Source organism: Danio rerio, chromosome 24 (assembly GCF_052040795.2).
Source record: "Danio rerio strain M-AB ecotype USA chromosome 24, GRCz13ab, whole genome shotgun sequence".
In the NCBI taxonomy this organism is placed as follows: domain Eukaryota; kingdom Metazoa; phylum Chordata; class Actinopteri; order Cypriniformes; family Danionidae; genus Danio; species Danio rerio.
The window spans coordinates 42,668,822-42,685,450 of NC_141044.1; the positions used below are offsets into that span (position 1 = coordinate 42,668,822).

Consider the following 16,629-nt stretch of genomic DNA (forward strand, 5'->3'; position numbering starts at 1 on the left):
CAATACCATGCAGCCCTAGTACAAACACTCATACAGCTCAGTTTGCTTATTAATGCATCACACACACACACACACAGAAAGAGAAGACTGCATCACCACACACCTTTCACACAGGAAGTGAGCTTTAAAAGCAGTTTCAGTATTAGCAATATCTGTTCTAGTGGACCTTTATTCTTCTGCTTATGGAGAGCCAAAAGCAGAGCGGCATGATACTAAATATTACATATGCAGTATTATTGTTCAGTATGGCAATGTATGTTTTATGCAATAATATTGTATGATGATATACAGTTTATGAAATTTTGTTGAGTATTGTGATAACAATATTTCTTATGATATAACCTTTCCTTAGAAAAATGCTATTTTATTAGCTCTGCTTTTAATCATTTATTTATTTAAGGATATTAAAATAAACAGGTAAAAAACATTTTTCTGATCTAATTAATTCTAATTCAGACTAAAAAAACTGTCGAGGTGCAAACATTTGAAAAAACACTTGGTAGATATTCTGACTCGGATTGGCTGTTGTTATTTGTGACTCCGCCCATAAGTGGTAATTTTCAGCTCGGGGTTCACCTTTGGGCCACTCTAGCTAATAGCATTTACATTTAGTCATTTAGTCATTTAGCTGATGCTTTTATCCAAAGCGACTTACAAATGAGGACAAGGAAGCAATTTACACAACTATAAGAGCAACAATGAATAAGTGCTATAGGCAAGTTTCAGGTGTGTAAAGAAAGTGTAAGAAGCAAAACATTAGTAATTATTATAATTTTTTTTTGTAGTTAGTGGAGGAGTCAGAGTTTTTAGTCGTTTCTTGAAGACAGCGAGTGACTCTGCTGTTCTGATGCAGTCAGGGAGTTCATTCCACCAACTGGGCAGATTGAGTGCGAGAGTTCGGGAAAGTGATTTCTTCCCTCTTTGTGATGGAACCACGAGGCGACGTTCATTCACAGAACGCAAGTTTCTCGAGGGCACATAGATCTGCAGAAGTGAGAGCAGATAAGAAGGAGCAAAGCCTGAATTGATTTTATATATATATATATATATATATATATATATATATATATATATATATATGTATATAAAATGTAAATTTTTTTAATTAAGAAAAGGTTTTAAATGCGGTCTTAACTTGCTGTCTGCTGTCTATTTAGATCAGATCCTCTGTTATTACTATAAACATGATCCTAATGTGCAAATGTGAAAAAAATCAATCGTGTTTTAAACAGATTAGCAGAAACACATTCACACACGCGCAGCTTAAACATTTGCTCTAAAGTACATGTTTACTCAGAGCTGAACACTCACAATGGTCTTTTACCTTTTTATTGACACATTTCACAACTTGACCAGAGTAAACTATGAGTGTGATCAAATCCCACGACACAAGCCAGTAAATCCATGTCTGTTTAGGTTTACAGTAAGCTCAAGGTAAACATGTAGTATAATCAGAGCATGGAAACTCGTGTGATTTGATTTTATGACCGCAATGAAGCTTGGCAGATACACAATCTGAGTAAGATGAAGCCTTATGAGATTCTTATCATCATAAATCACAGCTAGTGTGCAATCTCCATGATGTGAACGTGACTAACATGACCTGAGGAACTGCTGAGTTCACCTGACCTGACAAGAATGACAAGTATCTACAATAACGCCCTCTTTTACTCAGATTCTTAAAAAGATTCAACTGCTTAATTCTCAAGCATGAAGCACAAAATAAAATCTTTCTACAACCATCTACAGTACAACACGCTAACATTCAACCATCTACAACACACTTTAGCAACCACCTACAACACCCTAACAACACCTACAACATCATAGCAAACCACTTGCGACATCTCAAAATACCATAACAAATAACTACAACACCATAGCAGCCACCTCAACTTCCCAACTCCATATAACATCATAGCAACCCTGTACAATTCAATTCAATATAGATTATGTCAAAGCAGCTTAACATAGCTCTAGTAAGACATCAAAGCGTGACATATTTGCACGGGAAAATATCACTTACACAAAAAATAAATAGCATAACATTAAATATACAAATATATAGAGGTTTAACAATACACTACCTGACAAAAGTCTTGTTGTTTATCCCAGTCGTAAGAGCAGCAAATAATAACTTGACTTCTAGTTGATAATTTAGAAAAGTGTCAGAAGGTTTTCCCTATGAATCATCTGTTAATCTGCATCTTAATCATCACTAATACTGCAGAAAACCTACTGGAACCAGCATGGAGCCAAGATTCTCACATAAATCAGTCAAGTTTGGTAAGGTAAAACTCATGGTATAGGGTCATATTCAGTATGGGGGCGTGCATAAGATCTGCAGAGCGCATGGCAACATCCTGAGGTATCAAGACATTTGTGCTGCCCATTACATTACAAACCACAGGAGAGGGCAGATTCTCCAGCAGGATAGCGCTCCTCATGCTTCAGCCTCCACATCAAAGATCCTGAAAGCAAAGAAGGTCAAGCTGCTCCAGAATTGGCCAGCCCAGTCACCAGACATGAACATTGTAGAGCATGTCCTGGGTAAGATGAAGGAGGAGGCATTGAAGATGAACACAAAGAGTCTTGATGAACTCTGGGAGTCCTGCAGGAACGCTTTCTTCTTCATTCCAGATGACTTTATTAATCAGTGATTTGAGTCATGTCAGAGATGTATGGATGCAGTCCTCCAAGCTCATGATGGAGTCAGACACAATATTCATTCTGTCTCCACTGCAGCAGGACTTTATATTCTATACTGGACATTATTTCTGTTCAGTGATGAGACTTTAAGCAGAGTCAGATCTTACTGTCCTAATCAAATCATTAATAATCAAGGCATGATCAGATTTTATTGTGCTCAAATAAGCTTCATCTAGAGGCCTTTGCCTTTCATATAAGACACTTCTGATACCAAATGATCAACTAGAAGTCAAATCATTATTTGCTGTTCCTAAAACTCGGATAGGCGACAAGACTTGTATACGGCCATTTTTTAGCTATTTCCGCATGCAGGGTGATGTGCTGGAGAATAATACTGCAGTCTGTGGATGGTTCCTGTCTGGGGTTATTTTGAGGTGATGTTCCTGATCCCCAGAGTTGAGTAATTCTCACTGGTTATTTCTGACCGTTATTGGACACCTGTAAACGTCAGTCTGCCCGTCTCCACAACTGACCACACAACAGCCTCACAGAACCAAAACATGAGTGAGCAATGGGCAAAAACACAACATTAAACTCCTGTCTCCACCTGCTAACATGCATTCAGATGAGGCTCTTTCATTGAGATTCCTCTCATGTCATTACACTAGACCAGGGGTGTCCAAACTCGGTCCTGGAAGGCGGGTGTCCTGCAAAGTTTAGTTCCAACCCAAATCAGACACAGCTGGGCTAACTAAGCTCTTAGACTTTCTAGAAACATCCATGCAGGAGTGTTGAGGCAAGTTGAAGCCTAAAATTGCCGGACACCGGCTCTCCAGGATCTGCACTACACAGCACTACTGAATGAATGGATGAATCCATGTGAAAATATGATCAATAGATATGTTTCCATCCCACGACGCAAATAAGACTTATGCACAAAACTTAAACATTGCATAACATTTAAGAATAAAGCAGCGTTTCCATCCAATGACTCGAGTTTTGGTCTTTATCTCTACAAAAAGGTATTAATGGGTAATTTAATAAATAATAATAATACTCTGTATATTTACTGTTTACATTAGGGTGAGGGTTGAGTTTAGAATTGGGGTTAGTAAAATACAATTTAATGTGTACTTTAATAAATAATATGAATGACACTGGGTATAATTAATATTTTTTTATCACTGTGAGGGTTGGGTTTAGGGTTGGGGTGGGAGTAGACGTTAATAAACTACAATTTAATGGATAATTTTATAATTAATATGAATAATACTCAATATAATTACTGTTTTTACATTACTGTGAGGGTTGGGATGGGGTAGTAGACATTAATAAAATAATACTTAATGGGTAATAATTTATTAAATAATATGAACAATACTCTGTATATTTACTGTTTTTACATTACTGTGAGGGTTGGGATGGGGTAGTAGACGTTAATAAAATACAGTTTGATGGGTAATTTATTAAATAATATGAACAATACTCTGTATATTTACTGTTTTTACTTTACTTTGAGGGTTGGTGTGGGGTAGACGTTAATAAAATATTATTTAATAGGTAATTGTATGAATAATATGAATGACACCTGTCATGACTACTGTCTTTACATTACTGTGAGGGTTGGGTTTAGGGTTGGGATGGGGTAGATATTAATAAAACACAAATTTAATGTGTACTTTGATAAATAATATGTATGACACTCGGTATAATTAATGTTTTACATTACTGTGAGGGTTAGTGTGGGGTAGATGTTAATAAAATACCATTTAATGAGTAATTTAATAAATAATATGAATGACACATGGCATGACTACTGTTTTTACATTACTGTAATGGTTGGGTTTAGGTTTGGGGTTAATAAAACACAATTTAATGTGTAATTGTATAAATAATATGAATAATACGCTGTATATTTAGTGTTTTTACATTACTGTGAGGGTTGGGGTTCGGGGTTAATAAAATACAATTTAATAGGTAATTTAATAAATAATTTGAATAATACTCTGTTTAATTACAGTTTTACATCACTGTGATCATGATGGTTTGGTAAATAAATAATTCTTGTTTGCTTCCCACCGCAGCTGTATCCCTTTTAGCAACAAGCCCTTGAAAGTCTGCAGAAACTGTGTGTTTCTGTTTCTCAATGTGCATTAACTGGACAGAAAGCACTATTATGATGCAAGCACTGATGATGCAAGTGTGTGATATTGTCATGCATTAAGAAAAGCCACACCTAACATGAAAACAAGATCTGACAAGCGCCCTGCAGCATTGAGCAATGCCTCCAGATGAAGCATGAGGAAAACAGCGGGCTCACCCAATGTCTTGACGGCGATCTGTCGGGTGAGCGGCGGCGGCAGGTTGATGCACACCAGATCCACATCCGGATGCAGCAGCACGTCATCGATCCGGTTGGTGTAGAAAGGCACGTTCATGTCGCGCGCGAGCTCCTCCGCCTCCTCCTGCGTGCGACCCCACAGCGCCTTCACCGAGAAACCCTCGCCCTTCAGCAGAGGGATGATGACCCGGGCCGTCAGGCTGGTCCCGAACACACCCACACCGGGCAACATGACCGGACAGAGGCTCACACAACACCTGAGGCTGCGGGACACCCGGCGGGCGCGCGCTCGAACCCGTGCACGGCGATGACCATTGCGTCCTCGCGCTTTATTAACGGCTCAAATTCAAAACAAATGAGAAAATCAACAACTATTCATTCAAATGAACCAGGATGAAGGTGATAATCCAGCCTGCAAATATTTAAAATCAATATACGCGATGATGATGATGTAATATTAACGTTATATCTCCACTGAATCCTCCGCGTCGGTTTCCGCGCGTCGCGTTCATTCGGTATCATCATCCGGGGTCAATATGAGGCGTTGAAAATGATATCTTGAATGATTAAATGTTGCTGTAAGCGTCTCCGAAGCTCTCGGTATCAATATTGCGATCATCTACTGCGGCCGGTGCAGAGTTCCGCCCTCTCCGTTAACTCCTTCACTACCGGACGCTTTAAATACTATGGCGAAGGCTTTGCGCGAGAATATTAATATCGCAGGGTGACGTTGGAGAAAGCGCACGTTCTGATTGGCCGTGAGTATGTGGGCGCTGGGGGAGTTGGCGAATTGTGTGTTGACAAAGGCGGGGTTTGGGAGTATTTATTGCGTTACGTAATAGGACGCGGGAAGGTTACCTAGCAACGTCAGCATGGTTTAATGCGTAATATTTGTAAGCAAAGCCTACGCCGTAGTAGGAGATGAGAGACAGCGAAATCTGCACAGCGCGATTGATCACAGCGGGACTCTGAGATCACGATTATTCCCTTTAAAAAGATACATTAAATAGAGCGCAGTGAGGGATATATACATATATATAATTAAATAATATTTATATTTAACAATTATTTAACCTATAATGTTTATAATAAATATCAAAATTCTTGACTGGAGAGACTAACTTATATCATCAAAGGCAAGCAGAAGGACTTTATCTTTGGGAACCATATATGAATATTATGTAAATTGTATTTGTGAACATGTTTTTTTATTTCTATTTATTTATTTTTTTTTGTATTATTGTTTTTGTCATGCACATGTATATATTGATTATTATATTTTTTACCTATGCTATTAAAATGTGTATATGTGTGTATGTATATGTGTATATACATATATAAGAAGGGTGTAGATATGTGCTGTGTAGGCTGCATTGTTGTTGTATGCCTAGTTAATGGGGAGAAAAGGGAAAACAATCAATAAACATAAGGAAAAAAACATATTTAAATTATTCATATTTATATTAGAAATTAAATCTCAAACATTAATAATAATAATAATAATAAAATAGTATTTTTATTTTTATATATATGTGCAGTGATGAAAACACAATAACCTTGAGAGATCAGAATTTATAGTTGTTTAAAAATATTTTAGAAATTAAATAGAGCACAGTAAGGAACTAAAGGCTGATTATATATATTTAAAATAAAATTAACATTAAACAAATAATGTTTACATTTACCTACGTTTATATTTAATCATTCACTCATTTTCCTTCAGCTTTGTTCCTTTTTTTAATCTGGGGTTGCCACAGCGGAATGAACTGCCAACTTGTCCAGCATATGTTTTACGCAGGGGATGCCCTTCCAGCTGTAACCCAGTGTGCTGTGAAACACCCATACACACTCATTCACACACACACACTACACTACAATACACTACAGCCAATTTAGTTAATCAATTCCCCTATAGTGCATGTGTTTGGACTGTGGGGGAAACCCACGCCAACACGGAGAACATGCAGACTCCACACAGAACTGCCAAATGACATAATATTTACATTTTATTACACTTATTTTTTATCTTTTTTTATAATAATATAGTTGATAAAAAGTGAAATCTTAACCTTCATGACTGTAGGAATGTCACCATCTTGGGCTTATCAAAATACAAAAAGATTAATATATCAAACATTAAACATTAACTATTTATATTTTCTACATTTATAATAGTTAATAAAGTGAACTTAAACTATATTCAACTATAAAACATTATATAAGATGAAGAAATACAAATATTTTAGCTTTTTTTTTTACCTTACCTAAATATTTTGTTTGGCAGAATGGTGGCGCAGTGGTTAGCACTGTGGCCTTACAGCACAAAGGTTGCTGGTTTGAGTCTCGGCTGTGTTGGCATGGGTTTCCTCCTGGTGCTCTGGTTTACACCCACAGTCCAAACACATGCGCTATAGGGGAATTGGGTAAGTCAAATTGTCCATGTGTGTGGTTGATGGAAGGGTATCTGATGTGTAAAACATATGCTGGAATAGTTAGGGGTTCATTCCGCTGTGGCGACCACTAATTAATAAAGGGACTAAACCAAAAGAAAAATGAATGAAGGAATATTAATATTAATGTAAAAATATAAACCATTACATCAGCAATAAAGTACCTCAAAGCCCTAACTCTGCACAGTTTCCTAAAGCGATGTAAGCATGAGTCAATATTCAGATGGAAAATACAGTAGCAGCGAGTCGATATCTGTCTGCTTCTGCTGCCGGGGGGTTTCTGGGTTTCTCCTGAACCTGCTGATACAGAGTGAGAGAGGATGATGAAGATGAACGAGTACTGTGAATCAGGAACGCTGAATCTGAGCTGTGATCTCTGTGTTTGTCCATCAGTGAGTTCATGAAGATTTAATGAGTCGCTCGTGTGTCTGTGATCTGACTGGAGATCATGTGCTGATCATCTGATTGCGAAAAACACCAAAACCCCAGAGCAGAGCTGCTTTAGAAACAGGATGACACCCTCAGGAGATATTCATGTGTTAAAGGAGACCTATTATGCAGAAATCACTTTTATAAGGGGTTTAAACACAGTTGTATGGCAACAGTCTGAATATAGCAGCATCTATCAGTCAAATTGTATTCATTGTACTTGTTCCTAATCAAACCTGACATTCTCCCTTTGTACGTGTAATCAGAAGGGGAAAGCCCCGCCCACTAGTGCCCATCTCTCCCTCATTAGCATAGGATGTTAGTCTTGTTTTTGAATCTGCCACTATGCTGACACACAGGCATTTCTGGCTCCGCCCTCTTCTGAAAAGAGCACAATCTCATTTAAATTTAAAGCGACAGACTCCAAAACACCACAATTAGCCTACAAGGATCAGTTTCACAGAGGTAGAAACATTATTGGTGTGGTATTTTGAGCTAAATTGAGTTGTAACTTGTTTACATCTTGTATAAAGAAGTATGATAGGTCTCTTTTAATCCTTCTACTAATAATTCTGTGCGATTATAGTTGAAGTTCAGTGTTAATTGTCTATTTTTTTAAATGACTACAATCTAATATAAAAATTAGCAATTATTCCATAAAGTCTGCATTGAAATTAAAGTTTATTTATTTTAAAATAATATACAATGTTTAATGTTTGTATATAATATACACTCAACGGCCACTTTATTAGGTACACCTTACTAGTATCGAGTTAGACCCCTTTTGCCTTCAGAACTGCTTTAATCCTTCATGGCAGAGAGTCAACAAGGTACTGGAAATATTCCTCAGAGATTTTGCTCCATATTGACATGATAGCATCACAGTTGCTGCAGATTTGTCGACTGCACATCCATGATGCCAATCTCTCGTTCCACCACATCCCAAAGGTGCTCTATTGGATTGAGCTCTGGTGACTGTGGAGGCCATTTGAGTACAGTGAACTCATCGTCATGTTCAAGAAACCAGTCTGAGATGATTCTGTATGACATGGTGTGTAATCCTGCTGGAAGTAGCCATCAGAAGATGGAGACACTGTGCTCATAAAGGAATGGACATGGTCAGCAACAATACTCAGGTAGGCTGTGGCGTTGACATGATGCTCAATTGGTACTAATGAGCCCAAAGTGTGCCAAGAAAATCTCCCCCACACCATTACACCACCAGCACCAGCCTGAACCGCTGATACAAGGCAGGATGGATCCATGCTTTCATGCTGTTGATGCCTATTTCTGACCCGACCATCTGAATGTGTCAGCATCAAAATAATTATTCTCTAAAGTCTGCATTAAAATTAAAGTTTATTTTGCTAGCACATTCTTAGTCTTAATTAGAAGAATTAATCTGTTAAATGAAATCACTTTGTTTTGCTAAACTTTATTAGCTTTAATATCTGACCATGTGCTTCTGCTCTTGAACAGCAGTCATTCTCTGATGATGTCAGTTTGACAGATTGGCCAAAATATGCTAAGCCACTCCCCCTCTTACTTGGAGCACAAAGATGAAGCCCCGCCCCTACTGAATATTCAGTTACAATTAGAAATAGGTCATTCGTTCATTTTCGGCTTAGTCCCTTATTTATCAGGGGTCGCTACAGTGGAATGAACCGCCAACTTATCCAGCATTTGTTTTGTACTAGTAATGGGAAACAAACCATACACTCGTTCACACACACACACACACACACACACACACACACACATACACACATACACTACCGCCAATTTAGTTAATCAGTTTCCCTTTAGCGGATGTGTTTAGACTGTGGGGGAAATCGGAGGACCCGGAGGAAACCCACGCAAACACGAGGAGAACATGCCAACTCCACAGAAACGCCAACCGACCCAGCTGGGACTCAAATCAGCGACCTTTTTGCCACAGTGCCAATGTGTCTGCTGGAAATAAGTCATCATGCTGAAATAAAAGTCCTCAGACACTTCTGGCTCATGTCGACTTCAAATAGTATTAAAGTAACTAATATTTTATTAACTATTAGTCAAGACATAAAATAAACTGACCTATATATATTCAGACTTAAAGTTACTTTAATTCAACCATTAGTCAACATATTATTATTTTGACTGGAAATGACACCGGCTTCTCCAAAAAAGATAATAATACCAATAAAAAGAGAGATTATAGTGGAAAATTATATATTTCTCAGCTTTTATTTACATTTGAACAAAAATTTTAAGTCAGAATTTGGCAGGGCTATGAATAATATCAGGCTTGACTGTATGTATAAGATCCTGAGATGTACAATACAATAATCTTTCTCTATCTTATCTAAGCTGCTTTGTGTTTGGGTGCAGGGCTCGTTTCAATGTTTATTCCCTGATCCTGAAGCCAAATGAACCAAAGCACAAATATCGATCAGGCTGATGGATCTTGACCTCTCAGACCACCACAAAATCAATAACTGCATCTGAATAGTAAATGAGTGTTGATGTGCTGAATCAGGAGAGAGAGAGAGAGAGACCGCCACAATCTGAGCGAGACTGAAGGAAGTTTTAGGCGCCCCCTGCTGTTCAATACATGCAGGTCACTTTCATTCTCTAATCTATATGACTTAAACAAATTTCTAGATTTTTTTTTTTTTGGAGACATCTTTGTTTTAATTAGTACTTAAGTTCCACTGGTGCATGCTTATTAATTGATTTTAATATATGCAGATATGAAAAACAAGAAAAAATATATGATAATGCAGTTTATTTAATATTGGTCTTATGATAAAGGTTTAATTAAGATGTTCATATTTATTTAGCTCTATAAACATATGGAAACTGTCTATTTACAATTTCAGATCAAAATATTGCAAATAATAAGCATTTTTCCTATTTTAAATGGCATGCATATGAAAAAACTATATATATATATATATTTATTATTATTATTATTATAATTAAAGAAAGCTGTTTTAAATGAAGTTCAGTAATTTGAGTTTATTAAAATGCTGTTAAAGTGCACTATTGCATCGTTTCTAAAGCTTCTTTCTCTTCATTTTAATCCAAAAATGAATCAGAAAGCCCTCAAATCATGATTGCTTAGCTCTGCGATCAGGGAGCACTCTCATTGAAATTACTCGGAGGCACAGATTTCACTTTACACTCACTGATTACTGCAGCCTGTCAGGCTCAGATCTCAGATCAGTTCGGAACCTTAAGTTCAGATTGTTTATTTTGTTAAACACAAAAGAAGATATTTTGAAGAATGTTGGAAAAATGTAACCACTGACTTCCTTTACAAAGCAATTATTATGGAAGTAAATGGTTACAGGTTTCCAACATTCTTCAAAATATCTTCTTTTGTGTTAAACAGAAGTAAGTAAATAGTAATAAACAAGTAAAGTGTGAGTAAACAATGACAGAATTATAATTTTTGGGTGAACTATTCCTTAAATTTCCTTTAAAAAGCCCAAAACATCTTAACAACAGTTTAGATTACATGACAATGTGTCCTATCCAAGTCACATCAACAAAACTCAGTAAAATAATAGCCAATCAGAAAACAATGCATTTAATATGCATTGCGTTTGGACCAATGAGGTACGTCTAACTTGGTAAGAACACCTCATATAAAAAAATAAGAGCAACAAAAAAAGCTGGATATATATTTAAAATTGCTTTGTGATGACCTAAATAAAGTTACTTTAAATCCTCGTAAAATGTCATAAAAAAAAAAGTTTGGTTAAAACCAAATAGCCCCGCCCCAAAATAAACTCCATTGGCTGAGCCAGTGTTTAAATCTCGGACACATTTGTAGCTCAAACAAATGCAGAATTGACTGCACGTCAAAACACTCCTGTGACATCTGTCATTGCTAGTTAACCATTCTCTCAGAGGATGACAATATGACAAATCCTTGCTGCAGCTCTGATACGAGCTTGAGGTAATTAGTGTACTGTTATTACTGAAAAGTGTATAATCCATACAAAGTTTGAAGCTGATTGGTTAGTGCTAGTCACATGATACAAATGCTTTGATAATCAGTATAATTTCGACCATTTTTTTCAGAGGAAGACAAGCTGACAAATCCTTGCTGCAGCTCTGATACAAGCTTTATTTATGGAGAAAAGTAAAAAGCGCAGCAGTGTTTGTGTGCTCTGTGTTTGTCTGAGGTAATTAGTCTACTGTTATTACTGAAATGTGTATTATTCATACAAAGTTTGAAGCTGATTGGTTAGTTTGAGGCACATGATGCAAACAATATGTGAATATCGCCTAAATTGGTTAAAAAAAAGGGATTTTCCCCATGAACGTCAACACAGACACGTTGTAAAGTTGTTCCAGCTTTTGGGAAACACATTTATTGCTGAGAAAAGGAAAATCTTGCAGTGCTGGTTCTGATCGTCAGCAAATGTTGTGTGCCGTGTCCTTCGCTTTCAACATACTGTACAACTCAAATAAAAAGTGCAAATACACCTGAAACCACACCTGATTCCAGTGATTCATGCCAAGATGGAGCCAAAACCAAACTTTAGTCCTCATCAGCGCATTAAACATTTCATAATACAAAACACTCAGTAAGTGGACGTCACGCTCAGCCGCTGACGCCTTGATAATCAATAAAAGTATTGCACAATCCTTATCATCCGACACATTCAGCATCTCTGCTGCATCGCCATGAAAAACTCAAACATTCCCTCCACACTGAACAAAAAGCATCTCATATTGGATATGGATTCGCCAAACAGCACAAGAAAACACTTTGTTTTGGAAGACTGGCTCACTGAAGAGTGCTGTTGTTTTGGGTATCAAGCGACAAGCCGATGAACGCAAATAAAAAAGTCTCGCAGGTTCATGATGACGAATGAATGGGCGTTAGGCTTCAGCATTAAACCCTTATGAACTGTATAGAAAACAACTAAAGCCGTCGGATGGTATACGTTTGGCCTCTTGATAATCCCAAACCAATGCCGCACAAGAAACAGACATAAAAACTAGCATAATACCAACAAATAAAAGAAGATAAAACAGTCAATGAGTATAAATTAAAGTGTCGCGGTATGTGGTTGTCTGGCCGTCACATTGACTCTCTCTCTTCTGGAGGGTCGTAAATGTCTCCGTCCACTAAAAACAGGCAGCCGGACGTGATGTTGAGCTGAAACCCAAAGCTCTGGGTTTTCCATGACGCCCCGCGCTGCTGTGGAAAATATAAAAACAGAATTCCTGTTGACTGGGCCGCAGTCCTCTTTATGAATATATGGTGATGACCTCACGGCCACCGCCGCGCACCAACAGGACCCGGTTGAGACCCTCCATCATAACCTCCATAAACTCCATGTCTGAGATGCACGAGTTAAGAATCAATATCATCCTACATGTCCCAAATAATTTGCGCACAGAAAGACAGATGTTTAGTCTTAAAGGGACAGTACAGATGTTTAGTCTTAAAGGGACAGTACACTCCCCAAAACTGAATATCCGTAGTGTTTACCATCCCTCAAGTGGTCATAAAAGAGTGGTTTTCTCCTGTTGAACACAAAACAAAATATTCTGAAGAATCTGGGAAAATAAGCAGCCATGGACATCTTCAGTATATCATGCTTTGTGTTCAACTGAAGAAAAATACTCAAACAGGAGCACGTGGAAAGTGAGTAAATGATGACAGGATTTTTATTTTCGGGTGAACTTTCCCTTAATGATTTTAAATGGTTTTATTTTGTCCCTCAGAAAGTCAAAAATGCCTGAAAGATCATTTATTGTATTATATATCTCTTCCATAAATGCCTGTTTTTGTGTGGAAGTAAAACACATTGTGTTTGTGTGTGCCTTTAAATGCAAATGAGCTGCTTCTTTCCATGACCCTTTTCAATAAAGTGTGGAGGCTTTACAGCTTGTGCCTCGGATACTATAAAAACAATAAACAAAACATCTGCGTGTATTTTAAAAAACATGTCAGTTTAGCTCATTAATATTCATGACCGTTCCAAATATGGTCAAAAGCGAGCTATTCATTCTTGAGGTTATAAATGAGCACATAAAACCATTTCTGGTCATTATTTTACTTAAGCCACACATCAATAATGTTGAAATCAGAGAACAATTTAATTTATTGAATCAATTCACTCTGTGGCACCTTTAGGTTGAGTTCTCTTTTTGTCAGCTGTTAAAAACACACAAACAAGCTGACATTATTGTAAGGATACAGTTTTCAGGACTCTTTTTGTGTTGAAGTAAAACACATTGATTATGTGTGTGCAAATAAGCAACTGCTTTTCCCGCCCCCTTTTCAAAAGAGGGCAGAGCTTTTACAGCGTGTGCTTCAGATACTCTGAAATCAATAAACAACATCTGCATGGGTTTTAGAGGCATGTCAGTTTAGCTCATTAATATTCATGACCATACCAAATATGGTCAAAACCATGCTGTTTATTTATGGGGTAATTCCTGTGGCTATAAATGAGCATATAAAACCATTTCTGTTCATTTTTTTTTTTACATAAGCCACATATCAATAATGTTGATATCAGAGAACAATTTAATTTGAATCAATGCACTCTGTGGCACCTTTTCTTTTACATTAGCTGTCAGAAACACAAACATACAATCTGATAATAGTGTAAGGATACAGTTTTCAGGCCTTACACTTGTTTTTGTGTGTGCCTTTAAATGCAAATGACCTGCTGTTTTCCCCGCCCCTTTTCAAAAAAGGTCAGAGCTTTTACAGCTTGTACCTCAGATGCTCTGGAATCAATAAACAAAACATCTGCATGGGCTTTAAAAGCTTGTCAGTTTAGCTCATTAATATTCATGACCATTCCAAATATGGTCAAAACAGAGCTGTTCATTTTTGGGTTTATTCCTGTGGTTATAAACGAGCATATAAAACCATTTCTGGTCATTATTTTACTTAAGCCACATACCTATAATGTAGACATCAGAGAACAGTTTAACTTATTGAATCACTGCACTTTATGGCACTTTTAAATCAAGTTCTCTTTCTCATCAGCTGTCAGAAACACACAAACACATCTGATATTACTGTAAGGATACAGTTTTCAGGCCTCACACTTGTTTTTGTTTGCGCCTTTAAATGCAAATGAGCTGCTGTTTTCCCCGCCCCTTTTTAAAATGGGACAGAGCTTTTACAGCTTGTACCTCAGATACTCCAAAAACAATAAGCAAAACATCTGCATGGGTTTTAAAAGCTTGTAAGTGTAGCTCATTAATATTCATGACCATTCCAAATATGGTCAAAACAAAGCTATTCATGCATGGGGTAATTCATGTGGTTACTTAAATAAGCAAATAAAACCATATCTGGTGAATCAATGCATCCTATCGCACCTTTAAATTAAGATCCCATTCTCATGACCCAATCAGAAGCACACAAACACAAGCTTCCATTAGCGTAAGGATACAGTTTTCATCGCCGCCCCTGTTTTTCGGTGGTCCAGGCATGTTGAGAAGGACCAGATGAGCTCCCTGTGATTTATTGACTATCACTTCGTTGAGCTTGACGGCCGTGTGCATGCAGCGCACATTAGACTGGTTCCTGATTCACATGTGATGAAGGACAGAGAAATAAACAGAAATCACATTAACACAGATGCTAATTGTTTCACTGTGCATTTTCAACTAACTTAGCAGTGTTTCCAAAGCACAGCTAAATGTTCAATGCTTAGTTATACTGTTTGAATCCAAATGTCTCTATTACTGAAACAACATCCGTTTTCAATGGTAATTGTTGTCATTCTGTGGTCAAATATCTGTATACACTGATGTTCAACTATATAATATATAACTGTATAGCTGTGCTTTATTATATAATACACAATGCATTTAAAATGGCAGCATAAATACATTTGCACTGTAATAAAAAAGCATAATTTACATGATATGTAGCTTATAAAATGAAGCCCCGTTGAGGTTAGTGTGCGCAGCATCAGGATTTGACATGCACAGCGTATGCACATGCCTTTAATAAAGCATATATTAAGACGTCTACACAAAAATAAAACCTGTGCTCCACCTGGTGCCATGCGATTTGAAAAAATGCAGCAAATTTACCACAAACAAGTAAAATGACAAATAAATATTAATAAGCATCTAAATAAAAATAAGGATGACAATCATTAATCATTATTTTCCTAATTACTAATTTATTATCATTTCAATATACATCATTAAAAGAGTACAAAAATATTCCAATAAAATAAATAATCATAAAAATAAATCACAGTGATTTTTATTACTAATATTGCAAAATTATTTTGTCCTGGTGTTGGAAATGAATAATAAATAAATATACCTAAAATGTATTATTATTATTAATAATAAAAATAATAAATATTAATATTAATATTATTTTATTTCTAATTACTGTTTAAATATAACAATACAAATACGACTAACAAATGATAAATAAATGTAATGAATTAATTAATTATTAATACATTAATTAGTATAATTTGTTAATTATATTGCATAATCATCTATTATATCATTATACTTATTTATTATGTTTTATATTTTTATTTATGTTTTAATAGTGTGATAATAGTACATAATAATAATAATAATAATAAAAATAATAATAACAACACCAGCATCAATAACAATAAAAGTAATAATAATAATAATAATAATAACAATAACAACAATACCAATCACAATAATAGAAATAATAATAATATTAATAATAACAATACTAGTAATAATAATAGGTATAACAATAATAGTAATAATAACAACAACAAT

General features: G+C 36.2%; 3 protein-coding genes across 21 annotated transcripts in view; 1 reads left to right on the top strand and 2 right to left on the bottom strand.

Moving 5' to 3' along the window:
• The window catches only part of gfod1 (glucose-fructose oxidoreductase domain containing 1), a 42,495-nt gene extending 36,850 nt beyond the window's left edge, over window positions 1-5,645 (bottom strand). For all 4 annotated transcript variants that reach the window (XR_015525332.1, XR_015525333.1, XM_087310153.1 and 1 more), the window contains exon 1: window positions 4,970-5,645. Coding sequence is in view for 2 of the 4 variants with exons in the window: in XM_087310153.1 (XP_087166279.1) it covers window positions 4,970-5,222 (253 nt within the window). In the remaining 2 variants the exon portion in view is untranslated. The remainder of the gene's footprint in view (window positions 1-4,969) is intronic.
• Window positions 1-16,629, top strand: part of katnip (katanin interacting protein) — a 1,410,884-nt gene that overhangs the window by 226,861 nt on the left and 1,167,394 nt on the right. The gene's annotated exons all lie outside the window — the stretch shown is intronic.
• The window catches only part of slc12a7b (solute carrier family 12 member 7b), a 107,225-nt gene continuing 102,798 nt past the window's right edge, over window positions 12,203-16,629 (bottom strand). For 12 of the 16 annotated variants that reach the window (XM_087310049.1, XM_087310048.1, XM_087310045.1 and 9 more), the window contains 2 exons: window positions 15,291-15,424; window positions 12,203-13,211 (listed from right to left, as the gene is read on the bottom strand). In XM_087310049.1, coding sequence (XP_087166175.1) covers window positions 13,120-13,211; window positions 15,291-15,424 — 226 coding nt within the window. In that variant the 3' untranslated portion in view covers window positions 12,203-13,119. Of the gene's footprint in view, window positions 14,710-14,792; window positions 15,425-16,629 lie in introns of all 16 variants that reach the window. The other 4 variants (XR_015525283.1, XR_015525281.1, XR_015525284.1 and 1 more) reach the window with 2 other exon arrangements.